The following is a 16,268-nucleotide window of genomic DNA, read 5'->3' on the forward strand; positions in this document are numbered from 1 at the left end:
TTGTGCTGGAGCTGTTTGGGCTGCTTTAATTAAGTATCTGTTTGGCGCTACTCTCCTGCCTGCATGGGTTTCTGAGTGCTGCACACCCATCGACCACGGTGTGTGCTGGGACACCGGTGGAGGAAGAGGCTGTGGGGAGATCTGATTTCTAGATGCTTTTTTATGGGCTTATGCCATCCTGGACAAGGGAGCATGGCATGAGGAGAAGGGTGGGAGTCACTTGTATGGGACCACTCAGCTGGAATGAAGTCCAAGTGCTGCTGAAACCTATGGCCAAAATGATGGATTTTGTCTCTTACAAGGATTTTCACTTCAGGCACTGAGTGGAGTGACAGACAAGTTCTAGATCAATCCCTGAGCCTCCTTGGGGGTGCTCATTCATAGGAAATTACATAATCAAAAAAAATCAGGCTGAAATTTTCAAAATTGGCACCTTTTTCTGGTCACCTTGTTGAAGAAATGCTGAGACCTGTTTTCAGAGATGTGCAACACTTTAATTTCCCAGCACCTTTGAAACGGAGCCAAGAGCACTTCACTCAGAGGCAGAGATGTTCAAAATTAGGTTCATTTGTTGGCTGTGTTTGAAAGCCATCTTATCCTTTATCAATTTTACCCCTCCTCTTCTCTAGAATTTTCTGAAAATCTTAAACTGCATTGCAAAAATGATGCAGATCAGAAAAGCTACCCCTCCACGCATCCCCTCCATGGTGTTTCATCCTGGAGGCTGTGCTGTTTGGTAATTATTGCTGCATGCAAGGGGATGGGTGGGTATCAGGCAGAAATCCCCTTCCAAACTGTACCGGGATGTGTGTGTTGAGTGGTGCCTGCTGCTTTTGTAACAGAGAGGTGGGTAGGGCGAGACCTTTATGGCAGTGGGTAAAGTCTCAGGGAAATGGATACTGTGATGGAAAGACTGTGAATTTGTTCCTTGCACATGAATATTTTCACCCTGTGACCAAGAAGAAAGGGCAGAGATTTTGCCTGTGTGCTTTCAGATGTGACAGAAGAGAGGGCAGCGTGCATGTTCTTTATGTCGTACCTGTGTGTGCATTTGTATGCCAGGGCACATGGCGGCCCATGCCGTGGTCACCATTAGTGCTTCCTACTAACCCCATCTGTCCAAAGAACTGCCGGACACTGCCTGCTTAAGCTACCTGTTGACATAATTTGCTGGTGCTGCCAATTAAAACCAATTAGCAATATAATTTGAACATACTCATGGCAGCTAGGAATACCTATAAGCATGATTTACTGCTTTTAGCTGCTATTAGCCCTTTGGGAACAGTACAACAAAGCTTTCCTTTTCAACTTGGAGCCCAATGCTCAGCCCCATGACTGACCCTAGGACTCAGTTATCAGCATAGCAGTGGGATCCTCCCCCCTCCCCAGCCACAGACACTATCACATCCTATTATTTGTCTTCCAAAAAAGAGTCGTGCTTTTCTGCTCTTCTTATGGGTCACCATGAAAACTGGCAAGTTCAGTGTCATGCCAGGGGGGCCCAGGAACTGCTGCTGTAACACCATTTTGGAGATCTTGCCCAGGGAAAGTCGGAGCCCTCTCCAAGGCTGCTCACCCACAGGTGACCCCTCCTGGGAGAAGCAGGCAGGGAAATCTTCGTGGGGGCTTTTAGCATATCCACCCCCCATGCTGGAGTGAGATAATGCCTCCCTTCATGCAATGCCTTGACAAGCCTGAAAGATCCCAGAGCAGAGATCCCAAACATCTGGGAGCTGTGTGCCTGGCTCCGGTGTGAGAACAGGAAAGGAGCCAAAAATCTCTCCAGCTAACATAGCCTCCCTCCTGCACTCCCATCTAAGACACCCCACCCTGCTGGTTCCAGCAAAGGAGACCACGAGAAAGAGTCCTACAGTGGGGAGTCATGTTCCTCTCCACACCCCATCCTGACATCTGCCAGCTGTATGCCTGACTTCAGAGCAAGACTGGGAAGGCAGCCAAAACCCTTCCCACAGACTAGCTCCATCTCTTACCAGAGTGTCTTCTCTCCTCCACTGCCAGCCAGTACAGACCGTCCTACTGGCTGTGGACAGACAGGCCTCTCTAGATGAGGATCATCCATCAGAGCACAGTGTTTCTGGCAGCCCCTCTGGCTCTGAACACAGAGCTGCCCCAGGTGCCAGTGTTGAAGTTCTCAGATCAGAAACCATACAAAGGGCAAGCCAGGACCCACTTTCCTCTTCATTGAAAGTATTGGTTTAACAGCTCCAGAAATGGAATTTCCCCCAGCTCTGCTGTAGGGCTAAGGCAGGGAGAAGGACATCCCTTTTCTTGGCCTACCCAAACCTCTCCCATCCAGCAACAACTCTCTTCATAGCTCCAGTGGGGTTCAGAGATGAGTTCACTCCCCATGATCCCTTCTCCTCTGAGTCTCTTTGCTGAGAAGCTGTTTGCAGGGATGGGTTGATGCAGAACTGTAATCAGCCATAGCAGTAATGGAGGCCTACAAGCACCCCTGGCCAGTGATGTGCAGCACACATTACAGCCTCCTCAGTGCCCACTCCAAGTATATGCATCCCTCAAAGAGCTGATGTTTAAGAATTGGGCTGAGACGACCTGTCAGTCTACATAGCTATCCCTGTTGCTGCTTGGGAGAGGAAAGCAGTTTTTTATTTCCACCGCTTGGCCTGAATTCAAACCAGTAATCTATAATCTGTAAGCTGCTCCCCACATGGTCTGAGTCTCTTTTCCTGGTGCAGCTTTTTGTACTGGGCTTCCAGAACCAGCTTTGTAAATAGGCATTTGCCTGGCATTTCCCAGGAAACCTGGGAAAGCAAAATGACCATAGCCTGCTGCCTACTTTGCCTAGGCTACACTCTTGGAAAGCCAGACCTGCTGCTGCTGTTCAAGGAGGGGTCAAGGGATATAGAAAGGTGGCAACTGCAGAGGAAGCATCCCTCTTTGCAGCAGCAGAACTGTGGCCATCCTCACATCACTGGGGCTGCGAGCAGGTCCAACTCTCCAGGACTTTCCCTGCCTCCTCCCAGCACCTTGTCTGTCCCAACTCCATTCCCCTTCTTTCTATACTTCCTTTTCCTTGGCAGGAGTAGCCATGCCCCTCATCTTTGGGGCAGTGACATTTGGTTTTGCAAGTCCTTTTGAGCCATCTATGTCTGCATAGTTGCAGCATCTGGGCTTGATACATTTTTCCTGTGAGATACATCACTCATGGCATTGCTTGTACAGCATTTACCTCTGTAGTCTGTGGACTCAGAAGAAGAGTCAAGGAGCACTGTGGTATGTGAGAACCTTATGTGCTGCATACCAGCCAATACCAGACACAGAAAGACCACACAAAACAAATATGCTTGCAAGGACTGTTTTCCTCCTCCTCAGCCTGAAGACTCCCACATGCTGTCCTCCTTTCTTCACCCCTCTGCAACAGGAGTTTGGCATGCGCATACAGGCATGCTGATAACAACCCTGCATTTACTTTTTAAGTTTCAGTAATCTAATCTATGGTCTAGATAAGCCTATGAGAAAGATACAAGCACTGGAAATCATGTATTGTGAGAGATGTTCATTCTGTGCATTTTACACAAAGGAAAGTTAAATTTTTGTCACAAAATACTTAAATGATAGTTGATGGCTTCTTAATCTAGCAGAAAAAAAGACCTAATGAGATCTGATACTTGGAGGCTGAAACTTGAGAATTTCAGAGATGAAGCAAGGCATGAACTATTAATACTGAGAATAACACTGGAGATGGGGTCATCCCCTAGGATGACACTGTCAGGACAATGGGAATTCTCCATTGTTTTGCTGTCTACCAGTCAAGACTGTGCATGCAAAATGTATGCTCTTGCTCAAGTGGAAGGTTTTTTTTGAATAGTGCACAAGACTATCTTTGTGTCCTGTGTGTGAAGCGTGACTAGATGACCATAACACAATCAAAACCAGTTGTCATAGCCAGCTCCTGCTGATAAAGCACTGGAGGGCAATGGCTTCCTGACCCTCCCACCAGGTCCTCCCACGAGCAACAGGTTTATGCAAAAAGGTGATCCACTGCTGCCAATCTCTATTTTCTGCTGCATGAACTTGTCATTGCTGATTAGAAGAGGAGGAGGGCAGGGCTTTGCAGGTTTGGGTTGCTTCTGTCAGCACACTGGAAGCCCATGAGAAATAGACTAAGAGAACAAGCACAAAGGCTATTTTCAACTTCTTTAAGCCTCTAACATAGGTGGAATTCAGAGAACTGTGATTTGGAGCCTAAGTTCCCTATGGAGAGAGACAACTTCCTCAAACTGGTGTTTCAAGGCACTGTCTTGTTTCTGTGAAAGCTTTTTCCCACTAGGACTGAGTCTCCAGTAGGGCTCTGACACATGGACTCGATCTGGCTGGTATCTTTGCCCCTTTGGTAAGTTTTCTGAAGTGCTGTGTCTGGACAGTTGTCTGTCACAACTTTGCTCACTAGAGACAATTTCTTCTGCTGTCATCTTCCAACACCTTGTTCTCTTGTATCTTTTTGTCCTTCTATTTAGTTATCTTGGATATGGTGCTCTAAACAAAGCACACTGTGCTTGTGTTGTGATAATGATAGTCTAGCAATGCCAAGCAAGGTCTCTCAAATCTGCCAGAGAGTTGTTTTGTCAATAAGTTATTTGCTGTTTATAGTAAATTTTATTTTTTGCTGAGTGATTTGTCTGCAAATTGTAAAGGCCTGACATGGAGTGCTTGCACAGACATATTAAAGATAACTGCCAAGGGAAGACACTTGGGAATTGTGAGATACTGACTGTTCTTACAACCTCCTCTCTCTGAATCAAAAATATTTTTCTATTTGCATTATTTAATAGAAGCCATGCTTTTAATTAATAATAATTTTGTTAAACAGTTAACAGGAGTGACAGCCGGCATAAGAAGGCACAGTTCTGTAGAATATCTGCATTAGAGAAACAGCAGCACAGAGTTCTGTAAGTGCTGATGTGGTTCTGGGACTCCAGAGGTTAAAGCAAGGTGTATGCAGGCAATTCTTGGGGAGGTACCTTGTGTAAAGTTCAGTGGCCGAGGAATGTCCTGGCAGTCAAGCTTCATTGCCTGGGAAAAACACAAGGCCAGTTTGACATTTCAGTTACTGATACAATCCTGTTGGCTTTGATGGTGCAAATGAGAGAACTTGACCAGTGACTTTAAAGGAAGAATAAAAACACCTCATAAAATTCAGATTAAGGAACACTGTGGTTACATGCTGTGGCTGAAAGAAGTCAGGAATAGGACGGGGTGCACAAAGAGAATATCTCCTTTTCCTGTTTTGTCTGTGGCCAGCCTCAGGTCAGGAGGGGACTTTGTAAAGCATGAAGCTCCCTTTTGCCCTGCTGAAATCCCTATAGGTAGCCCAAAACCATGTTGGTGCTGGTTATTTATTACAATTCCTTGATCATTTGGAGTAACGATTAATACAGATACATATACAACATACAGATTGCAAGCAATTGGAGTCCCTTCTATTATGAATTGCTGGAGAAGTCTCTTTGGGTGACAGTGTCACCACAGCCAGCTCTCCCTCTGCCTGTATTCCTGTCTGTCCCTGCTCAGCTGGCCAGATAGGAGAGATCCTTGCCAGTGCTCCAGTGCTTTTCTTTTCAGTTCTTTGTCTGTCTCTGCTTGGCTCCCTGGCCATCTCTGTGCAGTGCTATCCTGCTCTCTGCCTAAACCAGCTCAGTAATGTGTGCTTTGTCTTTTAGCTAGAAAAGAACAGGCAGCTTCATTCAGCCAAAATCCCATGAAACTGGAAACAGATGAGAAATCTAAAGCTAAACATCCTCTAGGCAACTGCAGGGTCCACAGAATCTTTGGTAATCTGACAATTTATTTGGATAATGAGTTATAGATTTGAGAGTCTGCCTTTAGTCACTCCAATGTCAAAATCTTGAGCTCATGTTTTTAGTTATATTTCCATATTTCACTCAGTCACATCAGTCTTTTTATTCATGCATAGTAAGTGACTTGCAACCCACTGTTTCTCTGCTGAGACACCAGTGAAAGCACACTATCAATGTGAGGAAAGCATTTACAGCAAAAGTTTAATAAACAGCAGAACTTGGACCAGGAGATATCTGTGAGCCAGATGACCGCATTTAAGACCTTGTTTAACTGTGACTAGTGAATGGTGTTGCTTATAGTACTAAGAGATAATTTTGGTCTGTTCTTCTGTTGGATCATTCCACAGGTTGTTGCAAACCTGTTTATTTCAGACTGCCCTGTTGTGCGTAGGTAGTCTCAACAATAGCCAAAGCAGAGCATCCGTGGATATCTCGTAATCACTCACAGTGTCTTTTTGATGCAGCCCTTACCCAACAAGCCATATGCACTTTCTAGGGGAGATAAAGACCGTATTTCACCCTGTGGCTGCAAAGCAGGCCATGCCAAAGGCACATGCAGGTCAGCCGGAGTGATACATGTCAGCATGACTGCAGTTATCCTTATGGAGGAGAAGATTATAGAGCAATTTTTGAAGCATCTCTGATGGAAGTGATACTATGCCTGGTGATGGAATAAGTAGCTACAGGCTGTTAAATGGGAATCAGAATTAATTACCTTTTGCTTTGCAACATGTAGGTCTAAGGCGCAAAGTCCTGGGGGTGTTTATTTCTGGAGCCTTGGTTTGGCTCAGGTCCATTTTACTTCCATATTCTGCTCAATATTAAGAAATAAAAGTGTGGGTTCCCTCAGCCTGAGGGCCCAGGGAGGGTGGCAGTGAATAGCCTGCAGCAGAGGGCAGCAGCAGGCAGCACAAGCTTGCTTACGCACACCCGCCTCTCTGCCAGCTGTTTGTCAATATATATTCATATAAGAGAATGCTACATGTAAAGTAGTTCAGTAAGTGGTGGCCCTATGCCTGAATAAAATATTCAGTATGCTGGCACAGCTACTGTTAGAAATGCTTGCAACCCCAAACCTGCATGGTTGCACCATCTTGTTTGAGAGGTGGCCCCAGTACGTGAGGAAAGGGAGCGTCCCCACTCCTTGGAGAGCCTTGGTTTTGCTGTCACCTTTTTCCGGGGGCAGCCCGCGCCTCAGGCAGGGTGCCGCGGCCGGGCTGCCGGCGCTTCGCAGCCCTTCGGGGCTGGGGCAGGGGCCAGGGCCGCATGGCGCTGAGCAGCGGCCGCCAGCGCCTGCCCGGCTGCTCCCAGCGTCGCGGTGGGGGGCCCTGCTCGCTCCTCCTCATCAGGAACCGCCGCCGCACCTCGGGGCTGGGCACGGTTTGGGAAGGGCCGCTGCGAGGGGACCCAGGCCAGCACAAGATGGCGGCCCCGCGCCAGGGGCAGCGGCGGCACCGGTGCGACCGGGGGGCAGGGAGGGCGGTCAGGCGCCGCGGGGAGCCCGCCGCGGGGAGCCCCACGGACGGACGACCCCATTCCTCGCAAGCCCCCGAAAGGAGCAGAGGCGGAGGGAGAGGGCGTGCAGCCGGGCGCAGAGCGCGGCCCCGGCGCCCGCGGCAGGGCTGCGCCCGCCCCACCTGCCCCGCCGCCTCTCCCAGGAGGGGTTAAAAGCCCGCGGCGGGTGATGTCAGTTCCTGCGCTCTCCGCGGGGCTGGCTCTGATATTTGAGCCGGGCTCTCCCGCTCGAAGGGAAACGGAGCGAGAATGGGAAAGTGCTGAATGGGGCAGGAACCGCGCGGGGCACCTGCCTGGCCGCCGCCGCGTCAGGGCGGCCCGGGCCCGCCGGACACCGGCATCGCCAGCTCCGGCGCCGCCCGCCTCCCCCGTCCCCCGCGGCGCCGGGCCGAGGTGAGGGCGCCGCGCGGAGAGGGGCCATCGCCCCCGGGCCGGGCCTTGGCCTCTCGGGTGCGCAGGGCTGGCTACTTCACCCCCCTCTTTACTTCTTATTTATTTATTTATTGCTTTTGTCTCAAGGTGACGAGAGGACCGGCGCGTGCTGGGGGTGATGCGGTGCCGTCCGTGCTCGCTGAGGTTTGAGGCTTAGAGCGAGGAGGCTTGGCCGCGGCGGGGGGGGGCGGCACGGGGCTGCTCAGAGGCACAAACGGGGCCCCGGCGTGGATAACGCGGGTCCTGCGCTTGCTTCTGGCTCCCGGATAAGCCCGGGGGTGCAGGGAGGGCTCCTCCTGCCACCTGCACTGATGTAGAGGGGAAACCTCTCTTTTTTTTTCTCTCTCTCTCTCTCTCTTCTTTTCCTTTTTTTTTTTTTTTTTCCTGGTCCTCTCCAAGCCTTTCCCTGTGTCTAGCCCGCCCTTCCCGCGGTTGGTCGTGTTATTTTTCTCCTGGCTGCGCGCATCCCGAGCCGCGCGTGCGAATAGGAAACGAGCCTGCCGCTGAGCTATTGCAGCGGCCGGAGGGGTAAAAAGCGGGGGGATGAAACTGGTTGTGGGGTGGGAAATGGGGTGACTGGGGCCGGTTTCCACACTGAGTTTTGAGCGTCTCCCGTAGCGAGTGAGGCTGAAGCAGCAATGAGGGAGGAAATCTCTCTCCCTTCGTGTGTTACATTTGCCACATGTCCCTGATTCCTTTTTTACTAAGATGGTAGCAGAAAGAGCAGGATCAGCTCCGGTGTTCAGGCAGGGTCTGGTGCTTTCCTGGCAGGTGCTAACAACCGCGCTCACCAAATCCCCTGTAATGGTCTGTGTAAACGGATTTTTTGCACTGCATGAACACAGCTGCAAACACTTTACACGCACGCATATCTATACCTGAAAGCCCTCGTGTTGTTTAATTATTCTTCGTTCTCAGAAGGCTTTTCAGGTGAAATACACTGCGTTTTTGAAATGTTCTGAGTTCTACTCTAGATCCATTGACATCTGGGATATCAGCTGATTCTGGTCTAAAGACAAAAATAGCCATGGCATTCTGGTATAGATCTAGCTTCGTCAAAATTACGATCAGATACAGGTGCTCCAAGTAAATATATTCATATTTCTTTTGTATGTAACATTTGTTGTCAGAATTGTTGCTAGTGCTAATCAAAGCTTACAGATGTAGTCAAATCTAGGAGTCTTGTGTCTGTGTTCAGTAGCTGGTTCAGTCATTTTTTCCTCCCCAAGTTCTGAGCACTCAGCAGCTGCCATTATCGTCACTGGAAGCTGTTTGATACTTAAGGCTCTGAAAAATCAAGCTGCTCTTTAAGAGGTTTCTGTATACATTTAAGAATCAAGCTTTGAAAAATCTAACAGTTCCTATGGCTACTTTCTATTTTCCAAGTTCCTAATGCAAAAATATTGTCCCTGAAAGTAACTGATTCCCAACTTCCTTGTATGCCAAAGGAGGAAAAAAAATCAACTGTTGTACTGTTTAACAATATAAATTCTTTATCTCATGTGAAAAGTACCGTATCTGAGGAAAACAGAAATCAAATAACTTAGTGGGTTAAGATGGTTAAGAATTAAGAAAAAAATGGCATATGAAATGGCAAGTCCAGTAGCAAGGATTTAAAGTCAGTCTGACAAATTAAAGTTGATATTGTAATTCATAAAGCACATGCCTAGAAAAACAGGGAGTGAGGGAGAGGGAATGCTGCATTTAACAACATATGAAGATTTAGAATGAATTTAAAAGAAAGCTGTTATTTAAGATGTAGAGTTAAATGTGAAATAGGAGAGACTTTCAGACTGATGCAATATCTTTCTCTGATAAGGTTTTGCTGGGTAAAGGACAAGCTGTAGATCTAATCTCTGGCCTACAGAGACCATTTGCTATGATGACATGTGGGAAAATTATTAGCTTAACTGGAGGAGAGGGGGTTAATAAACAAATTATAATGTGGGCAAATAAATGACGAAAGAGAATGTAACAACATTTTGCTGAAGGGGGACTGTTCAAAGCTCTGTAAATCCCTGCCCTGTAGATGGGACTTCATGGCTTTGTTAATGACTTGGGTACAAAAGATAAGAATTTGTTGATTACAGAAGTGGGAGGTCTCATCAAAATAAAGGAAGGTAGGTATTTTAGCGGAAGAGTTGGGTGTCCTTGGGGATTAGTAAAGATGGGATAAACTCTAACATCATAAAGTAAAAGATAATGCATACTAGCACTAGTAACAAAATGCCCAGAAAATGTGGGAGACCACTGTTTAGAAACAGTAGAGGAGAAAAAGATCTGGATATACTAATCAATCATAGAGTAAGCATGGGCCTGTTAAATTTTGCAGTGGACTGTACTACAGAGATCCTTGTTAGATCCTTGTGGAGATCTGGCACCGAGCTGTCCTTGATTAAGCTGTTCCCGTATCATTGTAATGGCCCCCCTGCACTCCTGTATCTGGCGTTTTTAAGGGGGAAGCCAGCACAGATTCCTGTGCTCCGACAGGGTTGGCTTGTCTGTGAACGTTGGCCACCAGGGTAATGTGGCCATAAAAAAGGCAAATGCAGTCAGGTGAGATATTCCCTAGGGGAGAAGAGCGTACTAATGCCTTTACACAAGGTGCTGGTGAGATTGACTACAGGCTGCATTTCAGGAGCAGCTGCAGTCACCGATGTCTATGAAGGGGAGTAAGAGAGATAAAACCCAACTCTTATGCTGTGTGCACTGAAGTTGGAACAAGTGCAGAGGGAGAATGTCAAGCTTTCCTCATGAAAGGGAGACTAAAAGAGTCCCTTTTCTTTAGCCTTGCAAAATAAGATCTTTAAGCAAAGCTTTTGATTACTATAAATATGCCAAGGGGTAAATATGAGGGAGGGAAAAAACTAGTTAAGCTGAAGGGCAGTATTTTACACGAATGAACAGATACAAGCTGGCTATGAATATATTTATGCTGGTAATTAGAAGAGGGCTCATTAGAAGGGTGATGTTCTAGAACAACAGGAATAGTGGGAGCAAAAATGCCTGCACAGTTCAAAGGAAGGGCTGCATTCCTTATGAAAGGGATTATATGATGCAATTGTCTATGGTGTAAGGAACCTTGGACTTAATGATCCAGGACACTTATTCCAGTCCTAACTTCATACTCAGAACTGGGTATTTTACTTCAACCAGAAGTCATGGACTGTCTGAATAAATTACTATTGTTCTGGCACAAGCTGTGTGGAAAATCAGATTCACTGATCATATGTTCTCTTTGGACTTAAAATCTTAAAATAAAGACTAAAATATCTTTATGAATGTGTTTAAAGAGAACAAAATTTCATTTGAGAGCTGAAGTAGTATGTTCAGAACAGTTGGCTGTGAACATGGTGTTGTGGGATCCTTTCATGACTACCGTACTTCTCTTGGCTTGACAATGCCTGATATCGCTATCTTAGAGCAAAATGCTACAGTGTTGTGGAGAGTGGCCAAAGATATCTTAGTATTCTACCAGGCAAGGACTAGATATTAGATTGATGTGCTGGGATGGCCTGTGGAAAAGGATGGCCTCTGTATTTTTGTAAAGCCATAGGTGTGGTGGTTGTAGGATCTTGATCTTTCTTCCTATTGCATGTTTTTTTTCACTGATACAGTATGGAACACAAATCTGTCACTTTTCTTAATTCCAGCTCAGAAGGTAGGTTTATCTTTCACAAATCATTGGAAACATGGGCAAGTTGTTATCTGGAAAACATTATGTTACTGAGCAAAGCAACCTGTATGTAAAATAACTCGCAGCTAATGTTTGTAGCTAAAGGATATGAAATATGTTCTAATTAACCCAGAATAGGAGGCATAGAACTGAATAAAACAGCCTGGTGCCTGTGTGCATGGTGAAGGCTGGCTTGAAAGAATTCTCCAAGTATTGCTGCTTTGCCAGTTCTGTTCTCTGTACGATGTATATTTAGGATAACTTGAAGCTCAGGTCTCTTGCATGCAAAATATGAGAGCCAGGTGTCCTGGAGAGTGGGTACAACTAGAGTGACATCTTAAGCTTTCTCACTCTGCAAAGACAGATGTAAAGGCAATGAGGCTGAGTGATTTCACTGTTTTCCCCCAGGTCTTGGCCTGTCACTTCACCTCCAGTTCAGCAAGCACTGAGTTTGCCTGTAAGCAGGTGGGAAGTCCCTCTAATGAGTATGGGCATCACTGTTCTGTTGGAGCTGATGAATTAATAGTGGTTTTGGCTTTGCAAGAATTTGTTTTTGTAGGACTGCACAGCTGGCTGCCAGACTGTGCACACTGAGTTGGTATTATAAACTTGTTTGTGAGTGATCACAAACTTCAGAAGCTGATTACTGACAACTTTATTATATACATGTTTTACATCTCTTTTAAAATTAGCATAAAGTATCTGGAACTTCTGAACAGTTCCTGAGTAAGAGAATAACAAGGTCAAAAAGCACAGCTTTTTCCACTTTGCTGTGACTTCTGTGTAGTTGTGTGTCTCTTGAAATGTGAACAAGGACTTCACTAAACCTGTATGCCTGCTTTAGCCCTAGCTTGTTCCTAGCTGGAATCTCCTTGTGCTAAAATAGAGCGATTGTTTAGATGCTCTCCCAATGTCCGTGGTCCTCCATCATGTCCTTTCTGAAAAGTGGTCTTGGAATCTGGTGCCTGGGGGAACTGGGGTAAAATGTCAAATCTTTAAACTGCAGTAAAAGTGAAACTTGGAGCGTGGAGCTTATGCTTTCTAACTTTCCCTGCCTGTATTGTATTACAATAACATAGGCCACTGTGAGGAAACAAAGCGTGCTGCGTGTGTGTGTTTCAGTCTGTTTGAAGACACTGGGTTGACAGTCCTCTCTTCATGGCACGTGTGGAGCAGGTAGGGTACAGGTGGGGCTTGCCATGCTCTGACCTTAACTTAAAGAGCTGTGCAACCCAGTCTACATTCCTGTTTACTGCAGCCCCTGCTGGGAGACTGCTGCTGAAGCACTTACACCATACCAGCCGTGCAGGTTGCACATACAATATGGACAGGAGGGGAGCAAGCAAATAGTAGCAGCCAGTTCATATCCTTGAGCCTGGGGCTTGAGCACATCACTGTAGCTTTCACACCTAAGCAGGTGATTACTGTTCACAAAACTCCCCAGCCCTCTTAGAAATCAACCTGTAGCAGAATGCTTAAGTCAGTCATTCATCCAGAATGTCCAGGATGGTGGATTTTCTTTATAATTGCCCTTCTTGCAGGTTGGGAAGGATGAAACCTAGAGAAGTAAGAATATAATACAAGTCAGCAATAGGATTGACTAACAGAGACTGCAGGTCCTCTGATTCCAAGTGCAATGTCATTGCCACATGGAATGACTGGGACAGGCTGTCTCTGGACAAGGACTAGTATTAGGCGTAGATAAAGTGAACCATGAGCTGCCTACTTTGCCTGTTCTGAGGAGACAGAGACCAGCTGTTCCAGCAGCACTATAGAGCTTGAACACTCAGTTTCTGCCTGCTACTGCTGACAAAGCAGGGGGAGAGGAGGGAAAAGAGCCCTGTGCCCTCAAGCCACACTGGTGCTTTCCCACCTGCATCTCTGAAATCCCCATCACATCCTTTCCCCTTCCTCTGTTTCCCTGCAGACCTCATGGTCCCATTGCAGCCATCCACTCTGGCACCCTCACATCTCCCGTCCCCACCTCTATTCTGCTGCTACCAAAAAGTTGGATTTTCTCTTCCCTAGGATTTTTTGCCTTGAAACTCTGTGGAAGGTGAGGAGTGTAACTTTTTTTCATCCAGCTCTGTATGTAGGTTACCTAAGGTAACCCTAAGTGGAATTTGTTTAAAAAAAGTAGGACCTTCTTGGTAGCCAGTACGTGAAGTAGCAAGCAGCCTTCTGCTCCATGGATTCTCTACATGTGCTTCTTTGTGCAGTAGCTTTTTAAGAAGCTTTTTTGTTCAGCAGTTTGCCTTTCTATTCTTCAGTAAGCACCTTCCTAGTCAACAACTGTAAAATACGGTCTTGTAGTGCTTTCTAGCTAGGCCTTTTTATTGGATAAGAAGGTCTCTTGGTATTATTTTAGAGTCTGGCTGGAAGCATGCAATACTTCAGATTGCTAATGTGAGTTCAGAATTCACTTTCTGCAAATTCCATACTATGTACTTAACATTCATAGTTTTCAGATTCTTTTCTGCTGGCAAAGTTGTTCCAGAAATGTTCTTAGCAGAAAGGAACACAAAAGGACTGCAAACATGGGGGGGGGGGAGACAAATTCAAGGTTTTTCATTGCAGTTAACTTTGAAATATTTGCCCCAGCTCCACCCAGTAGGTTCCTTCCATCTCTGATTTCTGGGATCCAGCATTAGATGTGTTCTGGGGTGTGAAACAGGAACACTACAGCGTGCAAACAGAGGAATAACCTTAGCTGAATATGGCCTGTCTGAGTAACTGTGTCCAATTCTCCCAGTTCTCCCAATGAAAAAGGCTTTCTCTCTCCTATTATCTGCAACACTTGAATATCTCCGAGGCAAAGCGGATTGAGCTAGTGAGGCTGCTGTTGTACAGGACACTTGGCCCATTATGTGTTCTGCCCGCTTTGGTTAGCTCATAACCTCTTAATGAAGGATGCTTTCTGCCCAAGAGAGATTTAATATTAGTCAAGAGACAAATCTGTTCTCTCTTGCCCTCTCTCCCCTACCTCCCCCAAGTTGCTTTCACACAGCAGCAGGTTTTATGCTTTGATGTACGTCAGCAGACTGCCAGACAACCCTATTGGGAAGGATTAGGTGGTTGGCACAACCAGACTAGGGAAGAGTATTTCCCCACCATGCAGAGTGTGTTGCAGAGGTATTGCTTCAAACCCAAATGTCAGAATCAAAAAGTCTGTGCTTGAATGAGGAAAAAGTACAACATGTTAGGGTTCAGGTCATGTAGCTTTATTTCTTCTGATTTCTGTTTATCACCCTCTATAGGCAGAGCCTGTCTCAGCAGTCTCAGATATGCAGAAATAGTGGAGAAGGTCTACGTGCAGAATCCTGCCCAAATTTGGGGCTGATTAGGGCCGGAAGAGGCCAGCAAGTGGAACGAGCTGTTGTCTTACAATATGACAAACCAGGATGCTGCCTGCTTGCCTGGCTAGGAGAGCACAGATCCTTCTGCCACCAAAGAGCTTCAGAGAGGGCTGTACCTCACGAAGCCCAGAGCCCCTCGTGCTCCTCCTGAGGTGTTCTGTCCCACTCTTCTGCCAGTGCTGAGCAGCATGAGCATTGCCCTGCATTCTCCCCCCCCCCCCCAAATTAGGACATTAAAAAGCCTTTCTGAAACTTAATAGGAGGAGGGCTGGCTGACTTTCAGATGGAGAAGGGGATTCTTGATTATAAGCAAGGATCAGATGCAACATGTTATGGACTGACTGTGGCACGTAGTTAGCAACTGGGAAAACTATTACTTCATATATCCTGTTTACGCAGCCTGTAGGAGAGGAGAAAGGGCTGTAAGGATGGCAGAAAGGCTGTTTGTGGAATATACAGTGTGATGCATTAGTAAATTATTTACTTGGACTCTAAAGGTAAAAGTTTATTTGAATATTTATCTGTTATCCATTAACTGCTCACTTTCATATGTTTAAATGCTTGAGTATGCTCATCCGTAACATTCTTGGCTTTTAATACAGTGCCATTGTAAAACTTACCATTATTGCCCAGCAAAAACTTTCCAGACTTCCCTGCTGGGAGCCAATTCTACTGGAATTTTCCCCCCAACTGTAGCATGGCTGTAGCTGCATGGCAGCAGTGCTGCTCGTTCTGGATGAGCATCCTCTTCAAAATGTAGCTGTACCAGTGAAAGATGTCACTATCCCCTGGGGTTTAACCCTGTTCATCAGCTAGAGCCAACCATTCTTTCAGTCCACTGTGGGAGCTAAGTAGCCAAGCACTTTTTAACTCGCTTCACATAATCACCCATACCCCAGCCATTAGCAAGGTCAGCTTACATGCCTGACTTGGTACCAGTATCAATCAGGAAGTCATCGTATGATCCATTTATCTAGAACAGCAGTGGAAATAGTAACTTCTGACAGAGGGCAATATGAGTAACTTGGGATAGTACCATTTCATTTGGCCCATATGCTTGCAAAAGAAACTGTATCACCAGTTCTGTAGACTGGACTGGGGGAGACTGTGGGCACAAGGGATGAAAAGTTTGCCAATCTAAAATACATAATTTTTCCCCTTTCTTCTCTAGGATTTTTAGAGCGTCTCAGAAGACATCCCAAGTGGATAAATTAACTTCACAATGGCTGAACTCACAGTGGAGAATGGCAGCTGTATGGACTGGCAAAAACGGTGCCTTGCATTGGAGTCCCAGCTCTTCAAATTCCGCTTGCAGGCAAGCAAGATCCGAGAGCTGTTAGCTGAGAAGGTGAGGCAGTGGCTGCTTCTGCTTTACACTGAGTTATGGGATGAAAGCAAAAATCCCTAAACGTTAAGCCATCCAGTAAAACTGTTAGCTGTGGTAGGGAT

General features: G+C 46.3%; 1 protein-coding gene across 1 annotated transcript in view; it reads left to right on the forward strand.

Annotated features, from left to right (window-relative positions):
* The first annotated feature begins 7,437 nt into the window (after window positions 1-7,437).
* The window catches only part of PLEKHH1 (pleckstrin homology, MyTH4 and FERM domain containing H1), a 55,790-nt gene continuing 46,959 nt past the window's right edge, over window positions 7,438-16,268 (forward strand). The window contains 2 exon segments of the mRNA XM_067296592.1: window positions 7,438-7,748; window positions 15,991-16,167. Of these exon segments, the coding sequence (XP_067152693.1) occupies window positions 16,042-16,167 (126 nt within the window). The 5' untranslated portion in view covers window positions 7,438-7,748; window positions 15,991-16,041.

Source organism: Apteryx mantelli, chromosome 4 (genome assembly GCF_036417845.1).
Source record: "Apteryx mantelli isolate bAptMan1 chromosome 4, bAptMan1.hap1, whole genome shotgun sequence".
Lineage (NCBI taxonomy): Eukaryota > Metazoa > Chordata > Aves > Apterygiformes > Apterygidae > Apteryx > Apteryx mantelli.